At 44.1% G+C, this 25,224-nt stretch overlaps 2 protein-coding genes across 2 annotated transcripts; one reads left to right on the top strand and one right to left on the bottom strand.

The window, feature by feature from the left end:
* Positions 1-2,209: 2,209 nt before the first annotated feature.
* On the bottom strand, positions 2,210-6,756 carry LOC130130087 (transmembrane protein 236). Its single transcript, XM_056299817.1, has 4 exons — positions 6,485-6,756; positions 6,072-6,144; positions 5,092-5,215; positions 2,210-3,031 (listed from the first exon to the last, which is right to left on the bottom strand). Exons 1-4 carry the CDS (start codon positions 6,754-6,756, stop codon positions 2,229-2,231), a joined length of 1,272 nt encoding a protein of 423 aa, XP_056155792.1. The 3' UTR covers positions 2,210-2,228.
* A 2,841-nt stretch (positions 6,757-9,597) lies between these two features.
* Positions 9,598-23,337, top strand: hacd1 (3-hydroxyacyl-CoA dehydratase 1). Its single transcript, XM_056299543.1, has 7 exons — positions 9,598-9,858; positions 12,344-12,461; positions 12,617-12,635; positions 12,735-12,823; positions 12,986-13,107; positions 19,338-19,516; positions 21,577-23,337. Exons 1-7 carry the CDS (start codon positions 9,740-9,742, stop codon positions 21,657-21,659), a joined length of 729 nt encoding a protein of 242 aa, XP_056155518.1. The 5' UTR covers positions 9,598-9,739; the 3' UTR covers positions 21,660-23,337.
* The last annotated feature ends 1,887 nt before the right edge of the window (positions 23,338-25,224 follow it).

Here is a 25,224-nt window from a genome sequence, read left to right as displayed (position 1 = left end):
TGAGGAGCTCGGAAATCCAGAGGGAGCTCGGAGTAGAGCCGCTGCACCCTCATGTTGAAAGGAGACAGTTGAGGTGGTTCGAGCCTCTGATTAGGATGCCTCCTGGGCGCCTTCCTTTGGAGGGTTTCCGGGCACATCCAACTGGGAGGAGACCCCGGGGTAGACTCGGAAGTTGCTGGAGGGACTACATGTCCAATCTGGCCTGGGAACGCCTTGGGATCCCCCAGGAGGAGCTGAAGCGTGTTACTGGGGAGAGGGACATCTGGAGTGCCATACTTAGCTTGCTGCCACCGCGACCCAACCCTGGAGAAGCGGCTGTTGATGAGAGGAGATGAGATGAGATGAGATGAGATGAGATGAAAAGTCTTCTACCTGCTTCTGACAGCTGCACCTGGCTTGATGCAAGGTTAAAAGTCCCATGAAATGAAAACAGTATTTTCATCCTCACTACCTCTTTTATCTGCACTTAATTTACTGCTATGTTCAAATAATTCACAAAAAAATACTTCCATTTTATTTTTCAATTTATGAGAATAATGCTTTTCTTTTCCTGAGAAATACAATATTTTTCTAGTAATGTCACCCTGCAATTGCAGGTATACACTAGCAAAAATGTGGAGCAAGGTTGGGAAGATGAGTGAACATCTACCATCAAATTAAAAAATTAGCTAGTAGCACATATATCGATGTCCACATTGTGCTAAAAATGTTCAGTCATTATTGGCTGCCAGGTAAATCAATTTCCCTCCATAAAATCCTACCGACCTTTTCTTTTCATTTGGGTATACGTCAAATCGTGGTTGTTTGCGATGGACAATCACTATTACTGTACAACGGTGTTGTGCTATTGTTTGATGTAGTTTGTATTATACTAGACTTTTCACATTAGCTTTTGTCATCACGTTTCAAATGGATGAAATAACTACTTATTAATGGAGAAAAGTCACAGATTACAGCTTTAATGCAGCTCAAATGGAGTGAACATAGTTGTTTGTGTTTTGACAATACTGAATGAATGAATGAATAGATATAAAATAGGTCTACATGCTTTGCTGGAAAGTCTCTTGAGAGAGGCTTCCTTGTGTTGGGTGTAAGAAGTCTTTCTGACACAATACAAGATCTAAAATGGTGAGGGAGCATTTGCCCCTCTAGAGGGGGATGATGAGGAGATGTGAGGTTATTCCAGGAAAAAGGGGGAAAAATCTTTTTCCTGGGAAAAGTCATCAGAGGCCAGATCACATGATCCTCTTGCACAACATAAAAGACTGGTGTGACTCCAGGTCACCTAACCCACACTTGCACCATCAAAACTTGAACTGGGTCATTTTACGGTTCAGTTTAAATCAACCTCATGCACAGTTGAATTCTTAACTAACAAAAAGGTCTCTGCACTGCAAAAAAAAGAAAAAGAAAAAAAATCAGGTATTTAAACTCTGTCAAAGACTTCAATTCCTAAAAACTGGAAGTTAAGGAAGCCAATGGGCTGAAATATCAGTGCACTTCTGTCCCATAAATTCAAGTATTCCATTTATTTTCAGTCTAGGCCAAGCGGTGCAGTGCACACATCCAAATGCATTCACTCTCCTCTATTGACTGATATGCTGCTTCATTCACTAACTATAGGGCTTGTGTGCTTGGTGAATCATACCACTGTATGGTTAAAAGAGATATTTAAGTTATTTTCTTTATTCATTTTACCAAAATATGTGTCATAGGTACAAACTCACACCTTTGTTGTCATTTTATGAATATGATCATAACTTAGCAAGAAAAACCTAAGATAACAACATTGATTCATCTTTTAATGTTAAACATATTCACTGCACTTTATGGTAATAGAAAAAAAATCCTTTCCTCTGTCATTAAGTCTTTCATCAAGTGACATCACAGGTACATTCTCAAAGTGCCTTGGTTTGGGTGAGGGGGATTCTTTCGGGGGGTAAAAAAATAACTCTGAACAAGAAGGCAATAATAAAACAACATCACAACACATAGTCCTTGGACAGTTTAGGTCCTTTACGGGAATTTAAGTGTTCCCTTTTGGCCTGCGAGGGGCACCACCCTCCATTCCGTTTCCCCATGTCATAATCTTTGTCAAATAAATACGTTTCTCATTTTGCTCATAGTTACCTTAACATTCTGTTAGATTTCCTGATTTAGCAAATGATCTTGCACCACGTTTTTTTTTTCTTCCACTTTTTTCACTGGCTTTATTTGACATTTTGGTCTCAGAGGAACATCCTCTCAGTATTGAAGACCCTCAACTTGGTCATGAAGTTGAAATAGACAAAGGCCAGGCAGACCAACAGGTTCTTCATCAGATAGAGGAGGGGCGTGATGAAGCCAAAGAAGGCAATGAGGCCAATTCGCACAAAGAGGAAGGGCAGGTCCTGTAGGGCAACTCCGAGAGAAGAGAGCAGAGCGCTATGAGGCATGACCACCAGACGTAGGCAGGACAGGTAGCTGAAGATATAGATGGGAAACACCCAGCCCGAAAAGTAGACTGAGGGGTGTCCGGCCACCCTCACCATCTCCACTGTATCCATCCAGAACATGAAACTGTCCACAAATATGTCTGCCCGGGCGTCGCTGGCACACAGGAAACGAAACGGACCCGTGTAGGCATACGGAGATATGCGGTATGCTGTAGTGCTGGCTGAGCGTGAGCTCATTCCAGCAATACTAAATGGTCTCCCAGGATTACCTGGTATCCCCAGAACTGTCCCATTGGTCTCAGGTCGGGCCCCTGCGCCATTTTGATCCCTCTCATTGTGTTGGCCTGCTGCTGCTGGAGTGGGAGTGGGTGCAGCTTGCTTGGGCACGGCCGGCCCTGGTGCAGCTGGCCCTGGTGCAGCTGGCCCTGGTGCAGCTGGCGCTGGTGCAGCCGGCGCTGGTGCAGCTGGCCCTGGTGCAGCCGGCCCTGGTACAGCTGGCCCTGGTGCAGCCGGCGTTACAGGTGTAAGCGGTGTTACCTGTTCAACACGTGTGAGGACAGTGGAGGGGATTTCAGGGTCTCTCTCCAAATCATTTGCTGGAAAGACCGAAGAGAAAAGAGTTGTATCTGTGGACTGAAACCTCCTCGTGACAACTAACATTACATTTTTTGTGCCTTTTTCTAGTTTCACCCTTTGTGGTCATAGCCTTCTTTCACCAAAGATAAAAAATGACAAATATTCTACAAATGTGGTATAAAAATGAAATAGGGGAAAAAGTGGAAATAAAGTGATTTAAAGTGATTTATTGGATGATGTTTAAGGACCATACTTTGACTCTTGACCCACAGCAGATTTAAAGGACCAGTGTGTAGGATTTAGGGGGATCTATTGGCAGAAATGGAATATAATACCCATAACTATGTTTTCATTAGTGTATATCACCTGAAACTACGAATCATTGTGTTTTCGTTAGCTTAGAATGAGCCCTTCATATGTACATAGGGAGCAGGTCCTCTTCCACGGAGCCTGGTATGTTGCATCACCATGATTCTACAATTCATACGCTTTACAATAAACCTCATTTATTGGAAAGTGACTTTGAGTGTTAGAAAAGCGCTATATGAGATTTATTTATTATTATTATTACAATAGTCCAGAACGGACAAACCAACTACTGGCTCTAGAGAAGGCCTTTCGCGTTTTTACATTGAAGTGGCAGCTTGAATTTGGTGGTGCTGGCACAAATGCACCGGTTGAAAGAAGAAGAAGAGGAAGAGCAGAGGCTGTTGATGGCTAACCATTTTGTGTTATGAGAAGTTTGACATAATTTTGGAAGTAGCTACTGGCACCCGAAGGCCACTATAAGTTCTCCTAGACGTTTGCGTAACAGTGTTTTCTTGTTGATTCCACTTGCCAGGATAACAACCAGTCAAATTTAATTTTGTATTTGTATAGTGGATTCTTACTGGTTGGCGGGCCTCTCCTTGGTATGTAAATTCTAGCTGTGACATTAGCGCCGTGCCAGTACCAGAGGATTGTGTCCATGGTAGGTCGTAGGGAGCACAGCCTTATATTAAATCTGTCAAAAGCGTAACCTAATGACACAGCTATCATGGAATTATGTTTGATTGGATGACAGAATGTGGTGATTGCATTGCACTTGCTTGAATCTGCTAAATTGGTAATATGTTGTCAAAAGTATTTATAGCTAGCTTAACTAGCTAGTGGGCTAAACTAACATCCTCTAATTTTTCTGTCGAGTTGTGCTTAGAGATTGCTGTACCTATGTGACTGACCAATGGGTTTCCATGTTTGTTGACCAGGCAATAAAAGTCCACACAGAAATCAAAGTGAGTGTCGGTCCCCATCTCACACAGCACAATTCAGACTGAAGAAGAGTTACAGTGGTTATACGTGGAAAGGGAGGGCTGAGTGTATGGAATCAAATGTCACTAAATCCTACACACTGGTCCTTTAAAAGATGTGACACAATATGAAAAACTAAACCAACATCAGAGATACAGCTGGGTCTTCTCAGCATCTTTTGCATTCATCCATACTTGCAGTGATCTTAAAACTTAAAACAGTGCTCTGCAAATATTAACCCAGTGAGCTGGCCAAAACTGGCCTGTTTATAAAAGTGTCAAATGAAGCGCTTATCTCAAAATTTATAAACGGCACAAATATGGTTCACATCTTTCTACTGCTCTGCTGATTAGCCAGATACACGAAGTCAGATTCAAACCATCTGACATAAAAATAATCACAAAATTATAGGAATTTGCACATATGGTCATCTGTAATCATCAAGGAGCTCAAGAGAAACAGACATTACACTTTCTAGGAAAATGTTATTTGAAAACTGTCCACTCGGCATGATGTTATGAGAAATTGGTTGAGCCGAGAAATTTCCTGTTAATTTCCATAACAGCATTTGAGCCAAACATTTTGAGCTAAGAGGCAAAGATTAGTTGGAGGAAGGTTAAAACGGACAGCAAACTCGTAGTAAATCTTTCAGCTGTATTAGCTACCCAAAGCCTCCCAAGCCTCTAATATATTAGGATAAGGACAATAGTGTGATAAAACGTAGTCCAATGAAGCCCATGAGCTTAAGTGAGACATTGGTGCGTAATTTTGTTGTAAAGTCTGCACTCACCCTGTCCCGTTAGCCTGCAGTGGCGTATCCTTTCCACAATGTCAATACAGATGAGAGAGAAGAGGACTATTGATACGGGGAGCTCTGTGAATGTGTCATGTTTCAAGTTGTTATCTATCTGAACCTGTGATGGACAAACAACAGGAATACATTAATATCATTTCATATATCTCTACACTAATTTAAAATCAACTTTAACTGTATTATTTACTGTAATCTTGGTGCCTTAACTGACCCCAGTAAAACTGAGATACTTTCATATGCACATACGTCCGTGCATTCATCTCAACAGTCGTGACGTGCACACATCACAATATGCACATTTGTATAATGCTCTATAAGGGTGGGTTTGTGGGCTTTGAGCGCTCACGGCCCCGATATTTGCTTTTGTCAGGATTTCACTCCAACAGGACACAGAACAAAAGAGACTAGCAGGTCAACTGAGCTCAATTTATGGCTCTTATGTAAAAGACATCAGATAAGCAAGGGACCTGGGGTCACCTCGGCCTTTAGAAAGTGCCACATAGACAGCTAATAGGATGTGGGCTTTGGCCAGTGAGGAAGTGCCAATGCGCCTGACAGATGGATGATTTGCTCAGGGAAGCTGCATCAGGAAGAGGAACCCAGCTGCTTATCAGTAGCTCCTTATTCACAAGGATGGAGATTTGTCCCCTGAGAAACATAGGATTCTTCACAAATCACCAGTCTCAACTCCACAAAGCCCTGCAATTAACAATCATCTAAAAATTTAAGTAAGTTTGTTTTGGGGTCAAAACTGGCCCCGGTGCAACAGTGTCCGTGATACTGCCACGCAACTTGTTTGTTTAATCCAGAGTCACCTCCACAAAATTACAATGGCAGGGTGACTCTAGTCACTAATACGGCAACTGCCGGGTCAAAGCTCACAAAGAGAGTCAAAGGTCAGGCAAACAGGCACAAACAGCAAAGGCGAAGGACAAATGCTTTGCAACAACTTTTACCTCTGAGCTTGCGACGAGAAAGGCAAAGCAGGGAAGAGTGGAGAGGATCACATACACCAGGGCCACAGGCCGCCTAGTAGAGAGAAGGAAGAGGAAGAGAGGAGAAAAAAACCCCAAAACAAAACAGCGGGAAGTAAGAACAAAGACAGTGTAGCGAGAGTTGCAAACTCATGTTATTCAGCGCCAAAAAATACTTCAACCAATCAATTTTGTGCCATACAAACCAGCTACAGGCCTGTTTAGACCCAGACCAGCTGTTCAGTTTGTAGTTGGCAGACATTCTCACTGCAAGGCTCAGCTTACATCACCATTCGCTTTGATTCTAGCTCCCCGACTGCACACAACTGGGCACAGTGCTAGACCTCCCATGCTGGCTAGACCCAGGCTTCAGGACCAAGGCAGGAGAAACTCACCACTTCTTCCTCCCAACGAGGAACCTCTTTTTCATGAATACCATATACTTCAAGGGTACCCACACAAGCAGGGCGGTGGTGGTGACATAGGCAATGGAGGAGGCCACGATCAACCAGTAGGCCGTGCTGCCGTCCCCGGGGGGCTGCGCCGAAGTTTTGACCTTTGCCACGATGATGGCGAACCTCTGCATGACGATGAAGAGGGGCACGCAAAAGCCTGCAAATTGCAGCACCTCGCAGAGGGCGAACTTCAGCGTCCTCCCCGAGCCCATGCTGTGGCAGCCCCTGCACTGGGGCGATCAAAAACAGAAAACGAGGGGAGGGAGAGGGAGTGCGGAGGGGGTTGGAGGGGGGTGGGCTGTTGTCGCAGCGAAGCAAGCCCTGTCCCGCGGAGGGCTGGTCAGGCCTCGGACCAGCGCATTGTCTTCCTCCACTAGCATTTTCCACACAGCACAGCCCTGGCTCTCTGCTCACCCAACTGCTTACACTGCACTAGGCATTGTGTACGTTGGTGTGACGGTGATGGGACTACCCCTTTACACTCTTTATATGCAGGTTACAAACAAACTTTCTCTATCTCTGTGCCCTGAAGGATATGGCACTGTATATGTAATCCCAGCAGAACATTCCAGTTTTTTTAAAAACACGCTCAAACTAAATAAAGCCGAATTAAACGGTGGGCTTTTCTTAAAATGAATTCAAACGGATCACGTCATGTCAGGAAGATATACGGATGGCCTTACTTGGAGCAACAAATATACATGAGTCGTCTTTCCAGGGAAATGAAGATATTTAGAACCACACAGATTATATCCATCTCCATGCTCTCTGAAATAAATGACGGCACAATTAGCCTTCAGGACGCCCATGATGAATACACAATATCCAAGAGCTGTTGTTTGTGCACCTAACAAGGAGGCTATATCTGTGTTGTCGCAGCATAATGACCAAGTCAAGAACTGGCCAAAATCCTTGCTTGTATTTCCACCCATGTTTAGACATCCCCATCTAGTGGCACAATGTGACACCATGACAGGAGTTATGAGTTATGCACATTATTCAATACAGAATATTTGTGAGTTGAACTCCGAAAAGGCACATTTCTACCATTAATGCCAACACACCACTAAGTGATATTTCTGTTCGTCACAGGCCAAATGCAAGCCCTGAATCTAGGAACACAAGGAACCACTAAAATTATGAACTAATTGCCAGCATCAATGGCCTCTGTAATTCAAAAATCTTTCAAACAAGTTAACCCTTGAGAGTATAATTGAGGAAGCAACTTAAAATACATGCTTCGATAATCAGAAAAGTGTTAAGTGTTATCTTTTTTGTTTCTGTTGATCTTTTCACCCCTTTTCTCCCCAATTGTATAAGGCCAATTACCCCACTCTTCCGAGCCATCCCGGTCACTGCTCCACCCCCTCTGCCGATCCGGGGAGGGCTGCATGTGGCCAGCCACTTCTTTTGACTTGACAGTGAAGAGTTTCGCCAGGGGGATGTGGTGCGTGGGAGGATCACGCTACCCCCCCCGTTCCCCCTCCCCCCGAACAGGCGCCCCAACCGACCAGGGGAGGCGCTAGTGCAGCGACCAGGACACATACCCACATCCGGCTTCCCACCCACAGACATGGCCAATTGTGTCTGTAGGGACGCCTGACCAAGCCGGAGGAAACACGGGGATTCGAACCATCGATCCCTGTGTTGGTAGGCAACGGAACAGACTGCCACGCCACCCGGGCGTCCCGTAATGTTATATAATCTAATGTTGACTTGAGTAAAAAAAAGCCCTCCATAATATATGCTATACATAAGTGACACCCAAGCTAATGATAATGTATAAATGCACTGCTGACCTCCATAGTCTGGATACCAGCACCTCTCACAGCAGGTCATTGTGCCATGTCCAACGTTAGACACATGACACCCGATTCCGAACTAAACACTTGATCAGGTAACCGGATCAGGATCAGGACGGTCTGCACTATATTTGGCGCTGTCTATAGTGTGCACATATTTCTACTGGGCACCGTGAGAGAAGCTAATTTTAGATTCTGCTATGATGCAGTTTCTCAGGCTGTACCTCCATTAGAGAGGACAACACTCAGTCCAACACTGATAACAATCCAGAAACATCTGCATATGAATTATTCAAATGCCACCAATTATACCTGACCCATATCTTCTCTATACCAGGACTATGGCCACTCTTACCAAGCCATTAGTCCCATCTACATAAACCCTCTAACTAAGGAAGGCCTGCCACCCTAAATAGACCAATAGTGGTAGTAAACCGTGATGAGAAAGGGCAATTGTGGCCAGGATGGGGCTAGATCTGCTGTTATCCGTTGCCTCAGTAGGCCTTAAATTGCTTTGTTGGTTAGATGAAGATGGATGGGCTGGATGAGAGCGCCGGTGTTGCTTCGCTAAACCTACAGGAACGGTGACGGGGTAGGACAGCGTAAGACCTGGGTCAGAGGAACCCAAAACAGCTCAGTTTAGACCAGCCCTGGAACACACCTTGATTTATCTCTATCACGTGTGTGACGCTGTCCTCCCAGTCTGACCAACGCTTCGCGGATAAGATACCGCGACACTGTAAAACACGCTCATGATTTGTGACCCCTTAACGCTGCCAGACGAACACAGCGGCACATTTTGTTTCTTTTCCAGTTTGCGCCAGTAGAGGGCGGTGTCCGCCTACCAGCACTCACTGGGGGGGGGGGGGGGCGCTTGACAACCACGCAGGAAACGTAAACTAATATCGAGTTGATCTTAGGTGACGGTGTAGGTGGAAAGACTGCCATGGCCGTGCGCAAGTTACGATGCTGACAACTCCAGTTGTCGGGTCTATTTATGAGGTCTTAAAACAAGCGAGAGCTATTTCAATGAACGAGTATAAATAGCTCAAAGCAAGTCGGTATCAAGTGCGATCGGGAATAAGAGAGCGCCGCAGCAACGGACGGCCCATGACTTATGTCCCGTGAATTAACTTTTATATAAACAGATGACGGGGTGGGGTTGGAGGAGGGAGGGGGGTGGTGGTGGTGTTGGGTAAATACACAATTTTAGGGTCTAGATCAAGTTAATGGGCGTTAGGGCAGTTAAGGTGTCCTGCCACAAGGTAGGGGGACTTGCGTTGGGGACTGTCCCACCCTTATTCCCGCGAGAAGGGCGCGGCGGGTTTCATGGAGCCAGCTGTCGGCTGCAATCGCGCACCGCGTCTGCGTTAACCAGCGTGTCCCCGGCACCATGGCGTCTGGCGAGGAGGACGGCCCGGTGGAGGAGAAGGAAAACAACAACAAGAAGAGAACCAAAAGCGCCCTCGCCACCGCATGGCTCACATTCTACAACATCGCCATGACGGCCGGGTACGTTGGGACTTTTAATCCGCGCCGGCGAAACGGCCGTGAAGCGCGCTTTGAGACCCCCCCCCCCTCCTCCCTCCCTCCGCCGCCGCCGCCGCCGCCGCGGCGCTCCGCGTGTTGCCGTTTATAGGACGGCGGCCCGGTTCGGGCTCAACGCCGTGACCTCGTGAAAACTTAGCCGGAAACGCACGCGGGGACGGGCTCGCGTAGAGAGGAGAATAGAGTACGATAAAACAAAGCGTGGCACGTATAAAGTCGCCGATCGCGAGAAAATGGGTGTCGTGTGAACGCGTCAGCGGCGGCGGCGCAGTCTCTTTCCAAATACGGTCGACTGTCCGGCGTCCGCGTCAGGGCCGCGCTGCTGCCGACAGTTGCAGTGATATGTTTAGACAGCGCGCTCAGGTCCGGGGGGGTACATGGCCAACTGGCAGACTTTTAACAACTCCGGTGATTGGCACTAACGTTATAAATCCTGCGCGTCGTGAAGCAGCTACACGTTTATTTCACTATTACAGGGGTAAAAAGTCGTGTGAACTTTTAGGTTTATTTTTATTATTATTTGTTTTTTTCTTGAGCCTGTCCACGACACTGAAAGGTGACATTTTCAGACGAGCCCGTGGCACGCTAGCCTGTGTGTAAATGCGTATTTACGCACAGTTGCGTTTTGGCCGTTGGCACAGCAATTCGGCGCGTTATGAATTACAATTACATTAATAATGTAATAGTCAATCTTAAAACAGTTAAGGAAGAAAAGGATTTTTCATCACCTTCCAACATCGACACCTGTACAGTGGCAAAATTACATATTGAAAATTATGACCATGGACAGAAATGTAAAAAACTATTGCAGCGAATTCGGGGGGACATCGCAACCGCAGGAACTGCCGCGGCCGGGAAGCGAACCCGTATCGCCCGCACCGGGGAGACATCGCTAACCGCTCGACTAAAGGGTCAGACCTGCGGGCCAGCGGCCAGCGTGTCTTCTTAGCCATGCACGTTACACTATGTACTAGACGCGCGGTCTTTCGAATGGCATTTCAAAATAAAAGCAAACAATTTTATAAATCCAAGACTGACCTGCAACTGTGTGCGCGCGGGCGCGTGTGTATTATATTTTTCTTGTCGAAAAAAAGCCACCCTGCCGTTTCGCAATGTTTCATATGGATTGTAGACTAACCAAATAATTCCAGGTAAAAACGGTGAGCTCTCATGGGTTTCCCCTATTGTGTCTTCAGTAACAAAGACAAGATACAAATGAATGGGGGGGGGGGTCCTAAAGGTGTTTTCTTCTTCTTTTTCACATTTGTGACATGTTAAAAGCAACTGGAACTCAGTGCAGGGTAGGTGTATAGAGATGTGTGCTGAAAAAGGGCCAAATGCATTTCCAAAGTATAATCATTTTTAGAATGAAATATGCTTTTTCGTAAACAAATTGAAAGACTAATGGTGAATTAAGACAAAACGCTACGCTCGATGCAGAGGCTTCTTCATGATGTTTACAATAGTTGCAACACAATTCTGATCTCATTGTATTGTGATACTTTTGTCAAAAGCCAGTTGAAAACATTTCGGATAGCATATTTAACAAACGTAACCAAAGTTGACCATCCATCCATCCATCCATTATCCAATCCGCTTATCCTGCTCTCAGGGTCGTGGGGATGCTGGAGTCTATCCCAGCAGTCATTGGGTGGCAGGTGAGGAGACACCCTGGATAGGCCGCCAGGCCATCACAGCCCCCCCCCCCACACACACACACACACACACACTCACTCACACCTAGGGATAATTTAGTACAGCCGATTCACCTGACCTGGAGCACCCAGAGGAACCAAAGTAATGAAATCAAAACATTTCCGAGTCATTGCTTTGTCTGCTCTTGGTGACAAGTGACTTGTCATCCATGTCATGTCTCCTCCTCCAGGATCGATACAATGTTGCTTCACCAGCATCTCATAAAGTTCTGTATTGCTCCCACAGGTCAGCTGTGTAACCTTATTGGACGTAGTGCTGTAAAAATGTAATGGAAACCCAGGTGAGGGTTATTTGAGGAGATCGATTCTGGTTAGGCTTCAAATCAAGCCAGTCTGACCTCGTCTTTTCAACTCACAAGCAAAATCGGTTTGTCGTTTTGGTGAAACCAAAGGCATCTTGAGAAATGTTGTGGCAACACACATCTCCAAACACTGTTATTCGCCCACTTTACTGTAAGACTCATTTGTACTCGTAATTTCACTTTATCACAGTGGTAATACTTTAATATTATTCCTCCAGTGCAGTGAGAGGGAGTCCATTCACTTCACTTTTTACTTTCACACCGCCAAGTTTGCATTTTATCCAAAGTAATTTGTGAGTTTGCAGCCATTCTGTAATCTGCTGTATGATATTGGCCGTCTTTAGACGCCATCCTTTATGACCGTATGCCTTAGCCTCTTGACGACTGGACTGCCCTCATTTAATGCTTCTAATGTTGCCCATTCCTTTCCAGGTGGCTAGTTTTGGCAATGGCGATGATTCGGTTTTACATCCAGAAGGGCACACACAAGGGCCTGTACAGAAGTATAGCAAGGACACTGAAGTTTTTCCAGACCTTTGCATTAGTTGAGGTAAGCCCTCACCCTGTCCCGCCAAAATCCCAGCAGTGCGACAACGGTTTGCTGAACAGATAACTCAAATGCTAACAACGTAGCCTTCGAGCTAATAGACAAGTGAACATCAAGTGTGGAGACATGAGCTCACTCTCATCCGTTTTGTTTTACAGGTGGGACATTGCGCCATTGGTATGTGATGTTCTTGAACAAAATTACTCCAAAATAGATATTTGTGCGATAACACCCATGCCAATATAAAATTGTGCCTTCTTTCTTACTCCTCTCCAGGTATTGTGAGGACTTCTGTGATTGTGACCGGGGTTCAAGTGTGTTCACGGATTTTCATGGTTTGGTTCATCACCAACAGCATCAGACAGGTGACAAGCACACAGTGTTCTGCTTATTTTAGCCTATGAAACTGCACATCTGTTAAACCCACACATGTACTGTCCACGGTAGAATTTGCCATGACTGACTATCCAGTGTTACTATACCCCGCCTCCAATGTAAATTTGCCACCCATGTTGACTTTTCGGAAGATCCAGAATGAAGAAAGCGTCATCCTCTTCCTGGTTGTGTGGACGGTGACAGAGATTACCCGCTATTCCTACTACACATTCAACCTGCTCAACGCCCTGCCATACTTCATCAAATGGGCCAGGTGGAGAGGCCTTGTCTGATGGCTCTGTTGAGCTTTTATTGTTGTTGCTGTGTTGGACATTGTGTCTGAGCATGCTGGCCTGCTACGGAGCTTTCGCCCCTTTGCGTGTTTGTCTCACTGGCCTACGCCGGCTTTACATCAGGATACAGTTCAGCCGTGTGTATTAAGTGTCGGCCGGCTCACGGAGAGAAGAGAAGCATGTGTGTGTTTATTGATTAGCAGCTCATTAGCCATTCTCTGTGTGCGCACGCAGGTTGAACTAACTGCTAACACCGCACTTAGGACAATGCAGCCCTAAGCGAAGCCGGCGGACACAGGTTTATATTTAGCTAGGCAGTTTTATTGCACTGCATAAAAAAAAGGGAGGACGTGATATGTTTATGGTGATTTGGATCTCTAGCATAACTATGTGGCTCCATGCACACTGGTTACCTTTTGCTTGGGAGCGAAGTATTTGAGTAACCGCTTAACACATGCAGGCAATTATACAACTATCACAGGTTCTCGGAGGTTGGGGATTTGTTTGGAAAAACTTGGTCAGTATAGCTGTTAAAATACATAAAGAGGAGTTTGGGGGAATGAGACAATTCAACTGTGAGTACGTTGCAAAAAATGCCGCGTCAAAATCGAGTAAAGATTTAGCATATTTCACCAAGCAAAACAGTTTTCCAGCGCTGCGAGATATTTCATCTACATAAGATTTCTCAAAACAAGATAAATATTCTTGAATCATGGTAAATAATCTTACTTGGTGAGTTCCTGATGAGTAAATGATTCTTGAAATAAGACAGCGGGATGTTTCTGTGTGATTTGTCAGACTTGTTCAGATAGACCAGTTTTTGCAGTGTGTGACGTGTGTGAAGTCCCTCGGTTGTAGTGTGACGTAATGTCGGCCTACAGGATGAGCAGCACTAATGACAGGGCAGTCTGGCCTTGCATAGCGCTCTGCTGCAGGGGCTGCGAGGAAATTCAAGTAGCGGTGAGGGTCTTCAGCTGTATACAATTTCAGCTATTCAACACACACACACACACACACACACACACACAATGCGCATAGGTTACCGACCTGAGATGTCACATCTCGCATCAAAATTTGGAAATTTACCGGTAACACCAACCCCATTTACTTAGCGAGACTTTGCACTTTCACTTTTCCCATCTTTTGAGTTGCTCTTCAGCAGACTGTTTGGTTTATTTGTGTAATTTGGCCACCGTGTTCTTAGCGTAGCGTTTGTGACCCAGCTTTTGATTCTTCTACACTGTACCCCGCTGTTTTTCTCCACCCCCTCCCCCCCCTCCTCGCCTTGCATTCTCAGGGGTTCCTTTTAAGCATGGAGGAGACGCCAGGCCCCCCTTGAGAGGGGCTCATGTTCAGCTGCTCCTGTTTTTAAGACCATCTGTTTTGGTCATGGAATGTCCGCACTACATTTCTCTCACATCCGCTGAGACGCTCCCCCCGAGCCTGTGCCACATTCTTGAGTAAATGCAGGATTCTTATATAGCCCCGAGTCACTGCATGTAGACCGCTCCTTTGATAAAAAGAGTCTCTTACTCTACTCAACCCTCTCGATAGCCAACACTAACTGGTGTTGCTGGACCAGTGTCCTGGCGCAATGACAAAGACTGAAAACTACAACCGACAAAGATTGGTGACGGAAGTATCGCTGTAGAAAGAGGTTTTTCCTAGTTATCACTTAAGCACCGTCAGTTGCTAATGTGCAATATATTTGAAAAGTGTAAGGACTTGTATTTGGAATTGGAGGTAATTCCAAAAACTGAACTCCAATCCAATAAGCAAAGCTATATTAGCGTTCCAAGTCAAGATGCCCACGTGTCTTCTGTTGAATAACTTCACATTTGTAAGGCCTACTGATTTATTCACATCATCCTTCTCATAAGAAAGTGGTTCTAACCTCTGCTCCATGGGACTCGCAGTATGGCTGGTTTTCTACTCAGTCAGGTATTCCAGCTGCCTGATCAGGAAATTTGTAGACCTGGCACAAAAGGTGAACATATTTCAATAAATATTCTGGCAAAACAGAAAACCAGCAGTACTGTGAGTATCAGGGAACAGAGTCAGGAATCTCTGTAGTAAGATATTCATTGCCATTTATATGCAAAGACAGGAGGAGTTGCATGTACATGCATGTCGTTTTGGTGTCTGGCACCCATCACTGTATTAATGAAGTGTTTAATGGCCTTATTCAATCATCAACTCTTTAGCGAGACCTACATTGCAGTTGTAACTTGATCTGGCAGATTAGCACCCTAAAACATCTGCCGAATTGGACTCTTTGTCATCGGTGAATCCCCGCTCCTTTTCCAAGCTCCAGTCTTCTTCTGTCTGGACTTGTGTAACTCCCTCTTGGAAAGGCTCCCAAAGTACTCCCTTCAACCGGTGCAACGTGTCTAGAATATAACAGTACGTCATTTGCCTTCAAACTCCTTCTCGCCATATCATTTCCCACCCACACCTTATCTGCCGGCAGCTCATGTCAAATTCAAAACTCCCATTGCTGGCATCCAAGGTCTCTGAGCGAGCTTTTTCTGCTGTATCAAAGCCAGGGTCTGACCTATGGCCTTCACATCACAGCTAGAACCATGGAGATACAACCAGTTTTTCTTTGTCATCTGCAATCTTGTTCCTTCAAGAAACACCTCGTTCTCCCCATTCTTCTCCTACCCTCCTCTCCCTATTAAGTCACATCTCACTTCGCCATGTCTTCCTCCTCTAGTCAAGCCAGATTTGTGTATTGCTCCAAAACGCAGTTTAGTCCCTGAGGGCTTTTGCGATCGCATTACATTTTGTACAATGTACGACACCCCCTATCCTTAAGACCCTCGGTTCAGAAGGAAAAATTCCACTGAAAAAACATGGGCAAAAAATTGGAGAAACCTCAAAAACAGCATAAGAGGAGGGGTTCCTCTTCCTGGATAGATAGACATGTAATACATGTCAAGTGTACAGAGCAGACACACACTAACAGATTTTCTGTACCTACACAGTGATTAATGATTAGACAAGTTATAATGAAATCACGCACAATATTTACAGTCATTTACAAGTTATGGTGAAATAAGCGAAAGCACCATTGAGGCCTCCTCGGTGGTTACCTCCATCAAATACAAACAGGGTGTATGTAGGGTACGCACATCCAAAAAAACTCTTGCTGGATCAAAAATCAAACTAAATGGCAAGAATCAAGACAAAAGATCTGCACACTGTACTAATGGCTCCCAGCAATTCTAACTGAGCAACGTTTCAATCTAACAGAGATCTTCACCAGGCAGTCAAATCACCATCACAAAGTAGAACAAGCAATATATAGACACGAACACATCCATCACTCAGGTGGTTGTGGTCTGCATGACTGAGAGTCAGTCAACTCTCAAGCTTACCAATCAGAACAGAGCTGGACAACACCGTCTGATACTCCCACATGGGGGGACAGATCATGCCGCGATGAAAAGGACAAAAACAACCAGAAACATCAGGATCAATGTTATACAGGCACATATTAAACCCAACACATAAGAAGTTGAGTTAAATATATATCATAAATCGCGTAATTATCATAAATATTAGAATATGGAAAAATACATAGAAAAGGTAGAAAAGACTAAACTAATATATTGCTCGCCCAAAGACAATTTTAAAGCAATACAGGCATGTCGAGTCTAGCGATTGGCCAGAATTTGTGTTGATACCTACAACAGGAAACAAAACACAAACAAAAGGAAGAGAATGAAAAGGGAGGTTGCATCGACAGATATAAACTTTTGGGGAGAGACAATCATATTCATCAAGATATCTGTAAAAGTGAAATAGGGTCTGTCACTCATATTTAGAAAGATGTTTTGTTTTTTTAACAATAACCAATTACAAAAAAGATTTAAGATCAAAATCTAAATTTAAGCCCTCAGGTGATGGAGTATTAAGGGTGAAAATATAGAATGCCTCTCTTTTCAAAAGGATGTTGTTGATGACCCCCCCTCCCCTTCTAGGGGGTTTCACATGTTCAATCCCAGTGTATCTCACTGTGGACGGGTTGTGTTTGTCTGAATGAGTTGACATGCACAGCCACGGGGGTCTTTTGATTGTTAGTACATATGCTACTACTATGCTCTGAAATACGGGTCTTGAGACAGCGTGTTATTTTTCCGATGTACGCCAAGCCACAGGGACTTTTGCTCATGTAGATGATATTTTGTTTTGGTTTTTTGTGTTACAAATAATGACACCCTTGATATTTAATTTTTTGCCGGAATGAGTAAATGATTGACATTTGAAAGTGAAATTATACTGTGTGCACACTGGTAATGACCATGTGGAATGGCCAATAAGAAGTGAACAGGTCGTTCTGGTGGAAGGTCGGCCCTGACTATGAGATCACGAATGTTGGGGGCACGTTTGTGCATGATGCATGGGGGAATCTTTAAAGACTGATCTAAGACTAGGATCAGACTTCAAAATATTGTAGCGAATTCAGGGGGCAGCCAGGATGCGAACCCGGGTCTCCCGCACCACGGGCGACTACGTTAACCAGTCGACTAAAGGGTCTGACCCGTTAGCCAAGGGCTAGCGAGTCTATTTATCCGTGCACGTTACACGACCCCTCTCCTTTGGGAAGCAGGTCCCCGCACTTCAGCAATCAGCTCCCTCACGCCTCTGGGTGCACGTGCTTCCGATGACCTCACGGTATCACCATCTCACTTCTGACACCAATGTAGCGAATTCGGGGGGCAGCCGGGAACCGCCGCAGCTGAACGCGAACCCATGTCTCCCGCACCATGGACGACTACGTTAACCAGTCGACTAAAGGGTCCAACCCATTAGCCAAGAGCTAGCGAGTCTATTTCTCCATGCACGTTACACTATGTCAATATTTCTGGACAATCCCTTGCAGAGGGAGCTTCTATTATCTGAATCAGCCCTTCTTTTGCTGAGATGTTTACTTTGGCTGACGTCCTTAAATCTCTCTACAGCACTTGCATTCAGCCTTCCTCATACTGCCTATCCCTAAATCATGCATAATAACCACCTGAGTGATGGATGTGTTTGTGTCTACATACTGCTTGTTCTGCTTTGTGACGTTGATCTGGCAATGCCTGACAAAGATCTCTGTTGGATCGAAACGTTGCTCAGTTAGAATTGCTGGGAGCCATTAGTACAGTGTGCAGATCTTTCGTCTGATTCTTACCTCCATCAAATATCCTGCATCAGATAGGATCAACATAACTACCACCACTGAACCCTACTGGCTGTGAAGACGCTCATGGCGTCATTAATCCAAAAACAAACAAACATGTTTTTTTTTTAGTCAGTCATTGCACCTGCTTAATCTAATTCAAAGTTATTAGTAGCTAGAACCTATCCCAGCAGACATACACACACACACACACACACACACACACACACACACACACACACACACACACACACACACACACACACACACACACAACTATGGACGACTTAGGGTTTGCAGCAGGTGGAAACCCGACACAAACATGGAGAGATCATGTTATGCTCCACACAGAAGGGCTGGGACTGAACCCAGGACAGCGCTAAACACTTTTACCCAGTTCTTTGCCCTTTGCCATCATTCAAGGGATCGTTTTTACATCTATTCGGGTGATTTGCTTTTGAATATTGCGGACTGCTTCTAACGTTGACGAGCTGGAAATGTGAGTTGGCACTACCCGCTGTGAGTTTCTCTGTAAAGCAGAGATGAATAAATACTTAATATGCAAATGTAAAGGGAATGTGGATCTGTCTTAGGGGGAGTGTTGATTCCTCAACTCACCCTTTCAAGATAACATTTGCCATTTGACCCTGAAGTTGGGATTAACCTCTTTCTAATGTTAGTCTAGGACAGTGGTTCTCAATCAGGTCCTCAGATACCACCAGTCGTGCCAGTGCTCTAATCTTCCTGTCAGGAAGGATTCAGACCCAGAACAACAGGTGAATGTAATAAACAGCCCGGCAGAATAGAAAACCATCACTACTGGAGATACCTGAATGTGAACCACTGCTCGAGGATGTGTTCATCTCTGCCATTCTTTGTTGGTTTATTTAAAGTGCGTGGATGTCCATGCATGAGAGTTTGTTACCCCCTACCAGCTATAACTACAGGTCAGTGGGGCTGAATGCATGCATGTTTGTATGTGTGCGCATCCAAGCTGGCTGCTAGATTTAAAGATCCGGCTCGTTCTTTCTTCTCCTTCAGATACAACCTGTTCATCATCATGTACCCCCTCGGAGTAGCTGGAGAGCTGTTTACCATTTACGCTGCCCTGCCATTCGTACGCAGAACTGCAATGTACTCAATGAGGCTTCCCAACAAGTATAACGTCTCCTTCGACTACTACTACTTCCTCATCATTGTCATGCTGTCCTACATCCCACGTAAGGCGCACTTTCATTCACACAACTCCCATCGCTCACTGGTTTTTGCCATCACTCCTTTTTTATCCTTTGGTCAGTAATATATAGATGGGAAAGAGGGTTAATTTAAGGGGATGGGATGCAACACAGCACACAGCAAGTACAACAGAGGCACTAGACCAGATTCGACGTGCGGCCTCAGACCTAAAAACAAAGTGATAGGTTCGAATCTGGGACGGTTTACCCTTTTTTCGTTTTAATCTGAATCTCTAAATCGTAATGATAATGAAGTTGTAGCATCCGTTATAGTAAGAACTCCTTGACTTGAGTTGTACTTTTCAAGGCGGGTGGCTATTGCTTGCTTAGGGGCGTGTTAAGTGATTCCCGGGTGTTTACTGGCGGTTCCTGGTTGGTTGATGGTTTTGGATGCTTAGTAACCACGTGACATCCCATAATAACCAAAATATAGCGCATAGAAAAACAGCTAATTGTAACCCTGGTCACTGTTTAGCAGTGGGTTACAGTAGTAAACTGGCTTAATAGGTTATCAATGATGCGACTGTGGACCAATCTCAGAAGAAACTAGGACGGCAAGAGCCCGAGAGTTTGAGTATCAATTCAGAGAATTGCACACCAACATGAATTTGTATGAACACGTATATTGTTACACAAAAGTGGCATTTTAAACATAGACACAAGCAATTTATCCAAAATAACAAACTAAAATATCGACCCATCCATCCCAACCGCTTATCCTGCTCTCAGGGTGGCGGGGAAGCTAGAGCCCATAATTTACATGAGATTAGCTTCGCGGCTAACGGCCGTCCTTTTCGCTCCGTGTTTCTTGACAATTTTCACTTCCCTAAGCATCTAACAACCTTATTACACTCACCGCTGAGCGGACTTAACCCCACCATAAGCCTGCTGGTCCAGCACAGTCCAATTTTAGCGTCTTCTGCACACTTGCGGCCAACAAAAGGTTTAAACAAAGCCGCTCACTCACTCTCTAGCAAAAACGACAGGATGGCGGTCAGCTGTAGAGAACCTCTGCCGATTGGCTACTCCGCACCAGCGTGGACCACCTGATTGGCTCACTTCCGTGTCAATCACAGAAAAAGCTTGATACCCTTCACAATAAAATGTCAGGATGATGTCATCACTTTTTAAAATTTAAAACTACACCTCCATTACATGAATTTATATTATACATCTGTTCAAAAAGAAATTGATTTCTTAACAAGAAATATGGCAGAGGAGGGATTTTTTTAAAAGAAATGAAATATCAGAGGAGTGTTCATGAGTACTGGGCTACATAATCATAATCAATTTACTCAACAATGCCTTTGGTGACACGTAGGCCAATCATTTCCACGAAAAAAAAATAAAAATAAAATTAAAGTCAAATATTTCCAAAAATAGTTACATCCGTACATCTTGTAAAATACCTGAGCATTTTAAATTTAGAATAAAGTTTCTTCGTTAAAGGGGGGAAAAAAAGGATTAGTAGGGGCCCAAAGTTTTGGAGAGAATTTTAAAATCTAAAAAGCACGTCTTGAAGAAAACGTGTTAGCTAGCTAGACGAAAGTGTTGGCAAGGTCAGTGATACTATAACTTGAATGGTGACATTACCAGTCATCTTTTTGACATTTCAATCTGCAAGCCATTGCTAAGGGTAAATGAAAATATATGAATATATATCAGAAGGTATGCAAATTTCCAAAAGTTGAATAAATTCATACATCCTCACAGTTTTGAATTATGTTCAAGTAGGTAGGATTAGTTAGAATCCAAGGTTTTGGGGAGAATAAGAAAACCACAGAAAAGAAAAGTCATAACAGCACGAGTTAGCTAGCTTTTATACAGATCTCTGTTAAGTTCAAGAGTTTTATTATGTGGATAGTTGCTCACCATACGTTATCACCTTACCATTTTGAACTTGTAGTTCATCCGCCTTTTATTTATGTCAACACATCACAGATTCTAACAACTGATCCAAATTCATTATTATTTTATTATTTTTTTGATTTTTGCCTCATAGTACAAAGGGGTTATATACTCACCCTTTTTATCCCTTTTCACAGTGTTTCCTCAGCTCTTCTTCCACATGCTTCGGCAGAGGAGGAAGGTGCTTCACGGGGAGGTCATAGTGGAGAAGGACGAGTAGTACCGTCGTTACACAGCTGTCATTCGAGGACAGCCAGCCAGCCTTCATGCCCCCGCCCCATTGTCCCCCACTTCACCTCCACCCACTATTTTTGCCATTTTTTGCCACCTCATCTTCGATATTGCTGCCCATCACATTCTCCAATGCCGGGAGAAGCTGGACAGCTCACAACAACCAGCTGACAGCGTGTGATGACACTGCAGACATCAACCGCCACCCAACAGAACTGGAGTTAAACACAGTCCCAACTGATAAACGGACGTAAACACGGGAATTGATAATAAATGCAAAAGGAGTACACCACTAGTGAACAACAACAACAACAACACAACTATGGTCACAACCGACGAAGGTTCACCCTTGTAATTGCGGTATTAATTTATTAAGAGATAACTGCTTTCAGGACGGCCCGTGGAAATGGGAAGATGGGAGACTGCCGTGGTTCCCCCTTTCTGTTCCCAGTGCAAAGAAAATGTCTTGAATTATTTTATCCACCATCCTGCCTTAACCACATCTAGCTGAAGCACCGTAACGTGAAAGCAGTCTTCAATTACCTTTAACATAAAAGTACTGCAACACTGAGTCAAGATACTGCACCCACCTTTTGTACGAGGGTGAGGGAAATATAGGGTTTAAGGGAAAGGTGCAATGAAAGTAAGTGCGGAAAGAAAATAGGTGTGTCCCCTTAGCCCCCCCCCCACAAAAATTGGCTATTTTTCTCATCTTTTTCCACCACAGCGATTTTTTTACTACGTAAATAGCTTGTGGCAATAAGTGCTAGACAAAAGGTTTCAAACGATATTCAGTTACATTATACCTCAACAATAAACAGACATTTGGGAAATATACTGCTGCTTTTGTGTATGTTTGTTATATGTTATGTGTAAACGGCACAATGTGAATTGACACCGGCGGTTAGTTGTGCATCAATTCTATATGACTTAACTTATTCACATATCACTTAGTTGGAAGAATTTGACTGTTCTGAAACAGAAACAGTCTTGCTTGTTGAATGAATGTAGGCCGGAGTTAGTTAGAGTAGGTGCAGCTCAAGTTCAACACTCTTTCTGCTTTGCACAGCGATAATGTTCTTTTATGTGGCTTTAATGTTTACCGTGTGAAACCAGAGTGCATCTTAAAACAAAGTTCAATATTCAAAAGGGACATCTCTGTGTGTGTCAGCCACTGTAGCCTAAACTATAATAGGTAAATCTACAGAGGTAGTTCATTAAAGTTTTTGTGAGCACTTGCAGCATTCGTTCACCGTATTTGTCTACAGCATCTGTTTCTTGACTCTGTTATCCATGTTGATAGTAAAGTAGATAGAGTCCCCCCCCCCCTTACTAAAGGTGCTATTGTGAGATCATTTCAATCTTCTGTGCAGCTGAAGGAGTGACTGTGATTGGACGGAACCTAGAGATGGAAAGCAGAATGTGAAATGATTGGGAGAATTTTTTTTTTTTGGACTTAACTAATGTTAGCCAATGCACTGCAATACGTAACCGATGGAACAGTCTGTGGAATGAATTAGCGTCACGCTAACACTCTGGATTAGAAAAATAAAAAAACAAAAACAAAAGTCGTGTCAAAAACCACCTGAGTAGAATTTTTTTTTCTCAAGTGCAACAATAATAATGTAAAAACACATTTTGTGCAAAATCAAATAAACTCGACTGTACATCACTATATTGCGAGTTCTGTCATGGACTTCACTGGTGACCATATATTTACTTTAGAGATTGTTAGACAGCTGATACATTTAATAAAGCTGATTTAAACATTTTTCTTACCTTAAAAAAAGGTTTTTGATCAATGCATTTGGTAGTTCTAAATGCAGAAATATAAAAAATGACCACACATGCTGTATGTGTACAGTACACCAACGAAACATATCCTGTACAGAGGTGCACACTAAGGCATGCAGAAAGGTAGAGAATTTAGGTAGCATGTAGGAAGAAACCCCAGAGAAACAACCAATCTTTTTTTTTATCAGTATTGGAGCCAAGAAAAGTAAGAGTCAAAGCAATGTTACATCATTCTCCTGGCTGTAGTCCTTCAAGAGAAATAAGACTGAGGGACTGTTGGACCTGCAGCTAGAGAAAGTTCCCATCCAAATCAACCTGTGAATTAACAATTAAGCTCTCAAAGTCTTCCCAAAAGTCAACCTGAGTAAGTAAGACCAAGGACATACTCGATTAGGCAGTAAGACCATTTCTAAAAGGGGGGTAACACGGAAAACACGATTTGTCTTGTCTTGGGGTGGATTTTGCTGTCAGCAAGGAATACCATATTCATACTTTCACAGTGCTTGAATAATACCTGTGCTTCAGCAGCTTTTGTATGTGACACCAAGATGTTCAGAATTGCACCCCAGAGTGACATCACACCAGAGACAATCAACTACATATTTGCACAAGGACGCCCATGCTAAGAGCAAGATAGCCTCTGAATGGGCAGCCATTGTTTCTGTCAAGAGTTGGGATGGAGCCAGCAATACCACCAGCCAATCAGAGTAGTAGCTTGAGAATAATGTTATTATGTTAATGACCACCCAAACAGCCCGCTTCATTAGAGGTGGGAGCGGTGCAAACCAAATGAATTTCGGTGAAGCCATACAATCTTTTGTGTTTCATAGACATACAGTGCCAATTTGTCAAGAAAGTTGGAAGATTACCTCACCCCCTCAAATAAACTGTATGTGTCTTTAAAAAGTTCAAGTTCATCCTGCAGAAAATAAGGAAACATTATATTTTAGGGTGCATTTTTCCACCTCTTCTACCTTGGATGGTGTGTCTTTCATGAGGGCATCATGAGAAATAACACCTGAATTCAGGAAATCTTTGAATGGGATGAAAACAGTTGTCTTTTCCACATTCTCCTCCTGTTTACAGGCCAGCTTAATAGTGGAGGTCACTGTGTTTGTCTTAGCCAGCTTGTTCCACAGGCAAGGGCTGGCTACTTCTGTGAGAGGCTGTGTAGACTTGTCTTTTTCAAAGAGTGTATTCAGAAAGACATGGACTTCACCTTCTTCTTTCTAAACAGCATGGAGATTCCCTGATCCTCATTGTTTCTAGGTGATACCGCAGTGCAAGGGCAACAGTCCCAAATTAACTGCTGGAGTTTTGTGATAGTGGGTTACCTTACGTCGACCAAGCATGGTTCTTCTATCCAGGAGCACAAAAACTATCTCAGTAGCCGAAGGATAGGCTAGCCATCTCTCACCAACAGAAGAAAGCCAAGTACCAGGAACTGATCGAGGAACATACGCAACCTTATTCCCCATCGAATTTGGCAGCCATGGTTTCCCAGCGACATCAGCGCACTATTTCTTACAGAAGATGGGTTTGGAACCCGAACAACTGAAGCAAGCCATTGGAGAGATAGGCATGGCAGCTGAGACCAGCTCAAGATGGCTGTAGTTGATGAGAGCCCGCAGTTGGAAACCTTCTGCAGGTGAAGGCTAATTTGGTCTTTGCTGCCCCACTTGGGTGAGGCTAAGGGGCAAAATGCCTGTGACCCTGAGATACCTGCTAAAGATGCAGAAGGGTTCGTCGCAGTGCAAACG

The sequence above is a fragment of the Lampris incognitus genome, chromosome 19, assembly GCF_029633865.1.
Source record: "Lampris incognitus isolate fLamInc1 chromosome 19, fLamInc1.hap2, whole genome shotgun sequence".
Taxonomy (NCBI): domain Eukaryota; kingdom Metazoa; phylum Chordata; class Actinopteri; order Lampriformes; family Lampridae; genus Lampris; species Lampris incognitus.
The sequence above is the reverse complement of the archived record's forward strand: the minus strand, read 5'-3'. Positions and strand labels throughout refer to the sequence as shown.

Excerpts from the sequence above, each read along its gene's own strand:
- LOC130130087 (XM_056299817.1), bottom strand. The coding sequence starts at position 6,756 with ATGGGCTCGGGGAGGACGCTGAAGTTCGCCCTCTGCGAGGTGCTGCAA. Across the intron at positions 6,145-6,484 it reads CTCGTTGGGAGGAAGAAGTG|GCGGCCTGTGGCCCTGGTGT; the intron begins GTGAGTTTCTCC and ends TCTCTCTACTAG. Across the intron at positions 5,216-6,071 it reads TTCTCGTCGCAAGCTCAGAG|GTTCAGATAGATAACAACTT; the intron begins GTAAAAGTTGTT and ends TGTCCATCACAG.
- hacd1 (XM_056299543.1), top strand. The coding sequence starts at position 9,740 with ATGGCGTCTGGCGAGGAGGACGGCCCGGTGGAGGAGAAGGAAAACAAC. Across the intron at positions 9,859-12,343 it reads AACATCGCCATGACGGCCGG|GTGGCTAGTTTTGGCAATGG; the intron begins GTACGTTGGGAC and ends ATTCCTTTCCAG. Across the intron at positions 13,108-19,337 it reads TACTTCATCAAATGGGCCAG|ATACAACCTGTTCATCATCA; the intron begins GTGGAGAGGCCT and ends CTTCTCCTTCAG.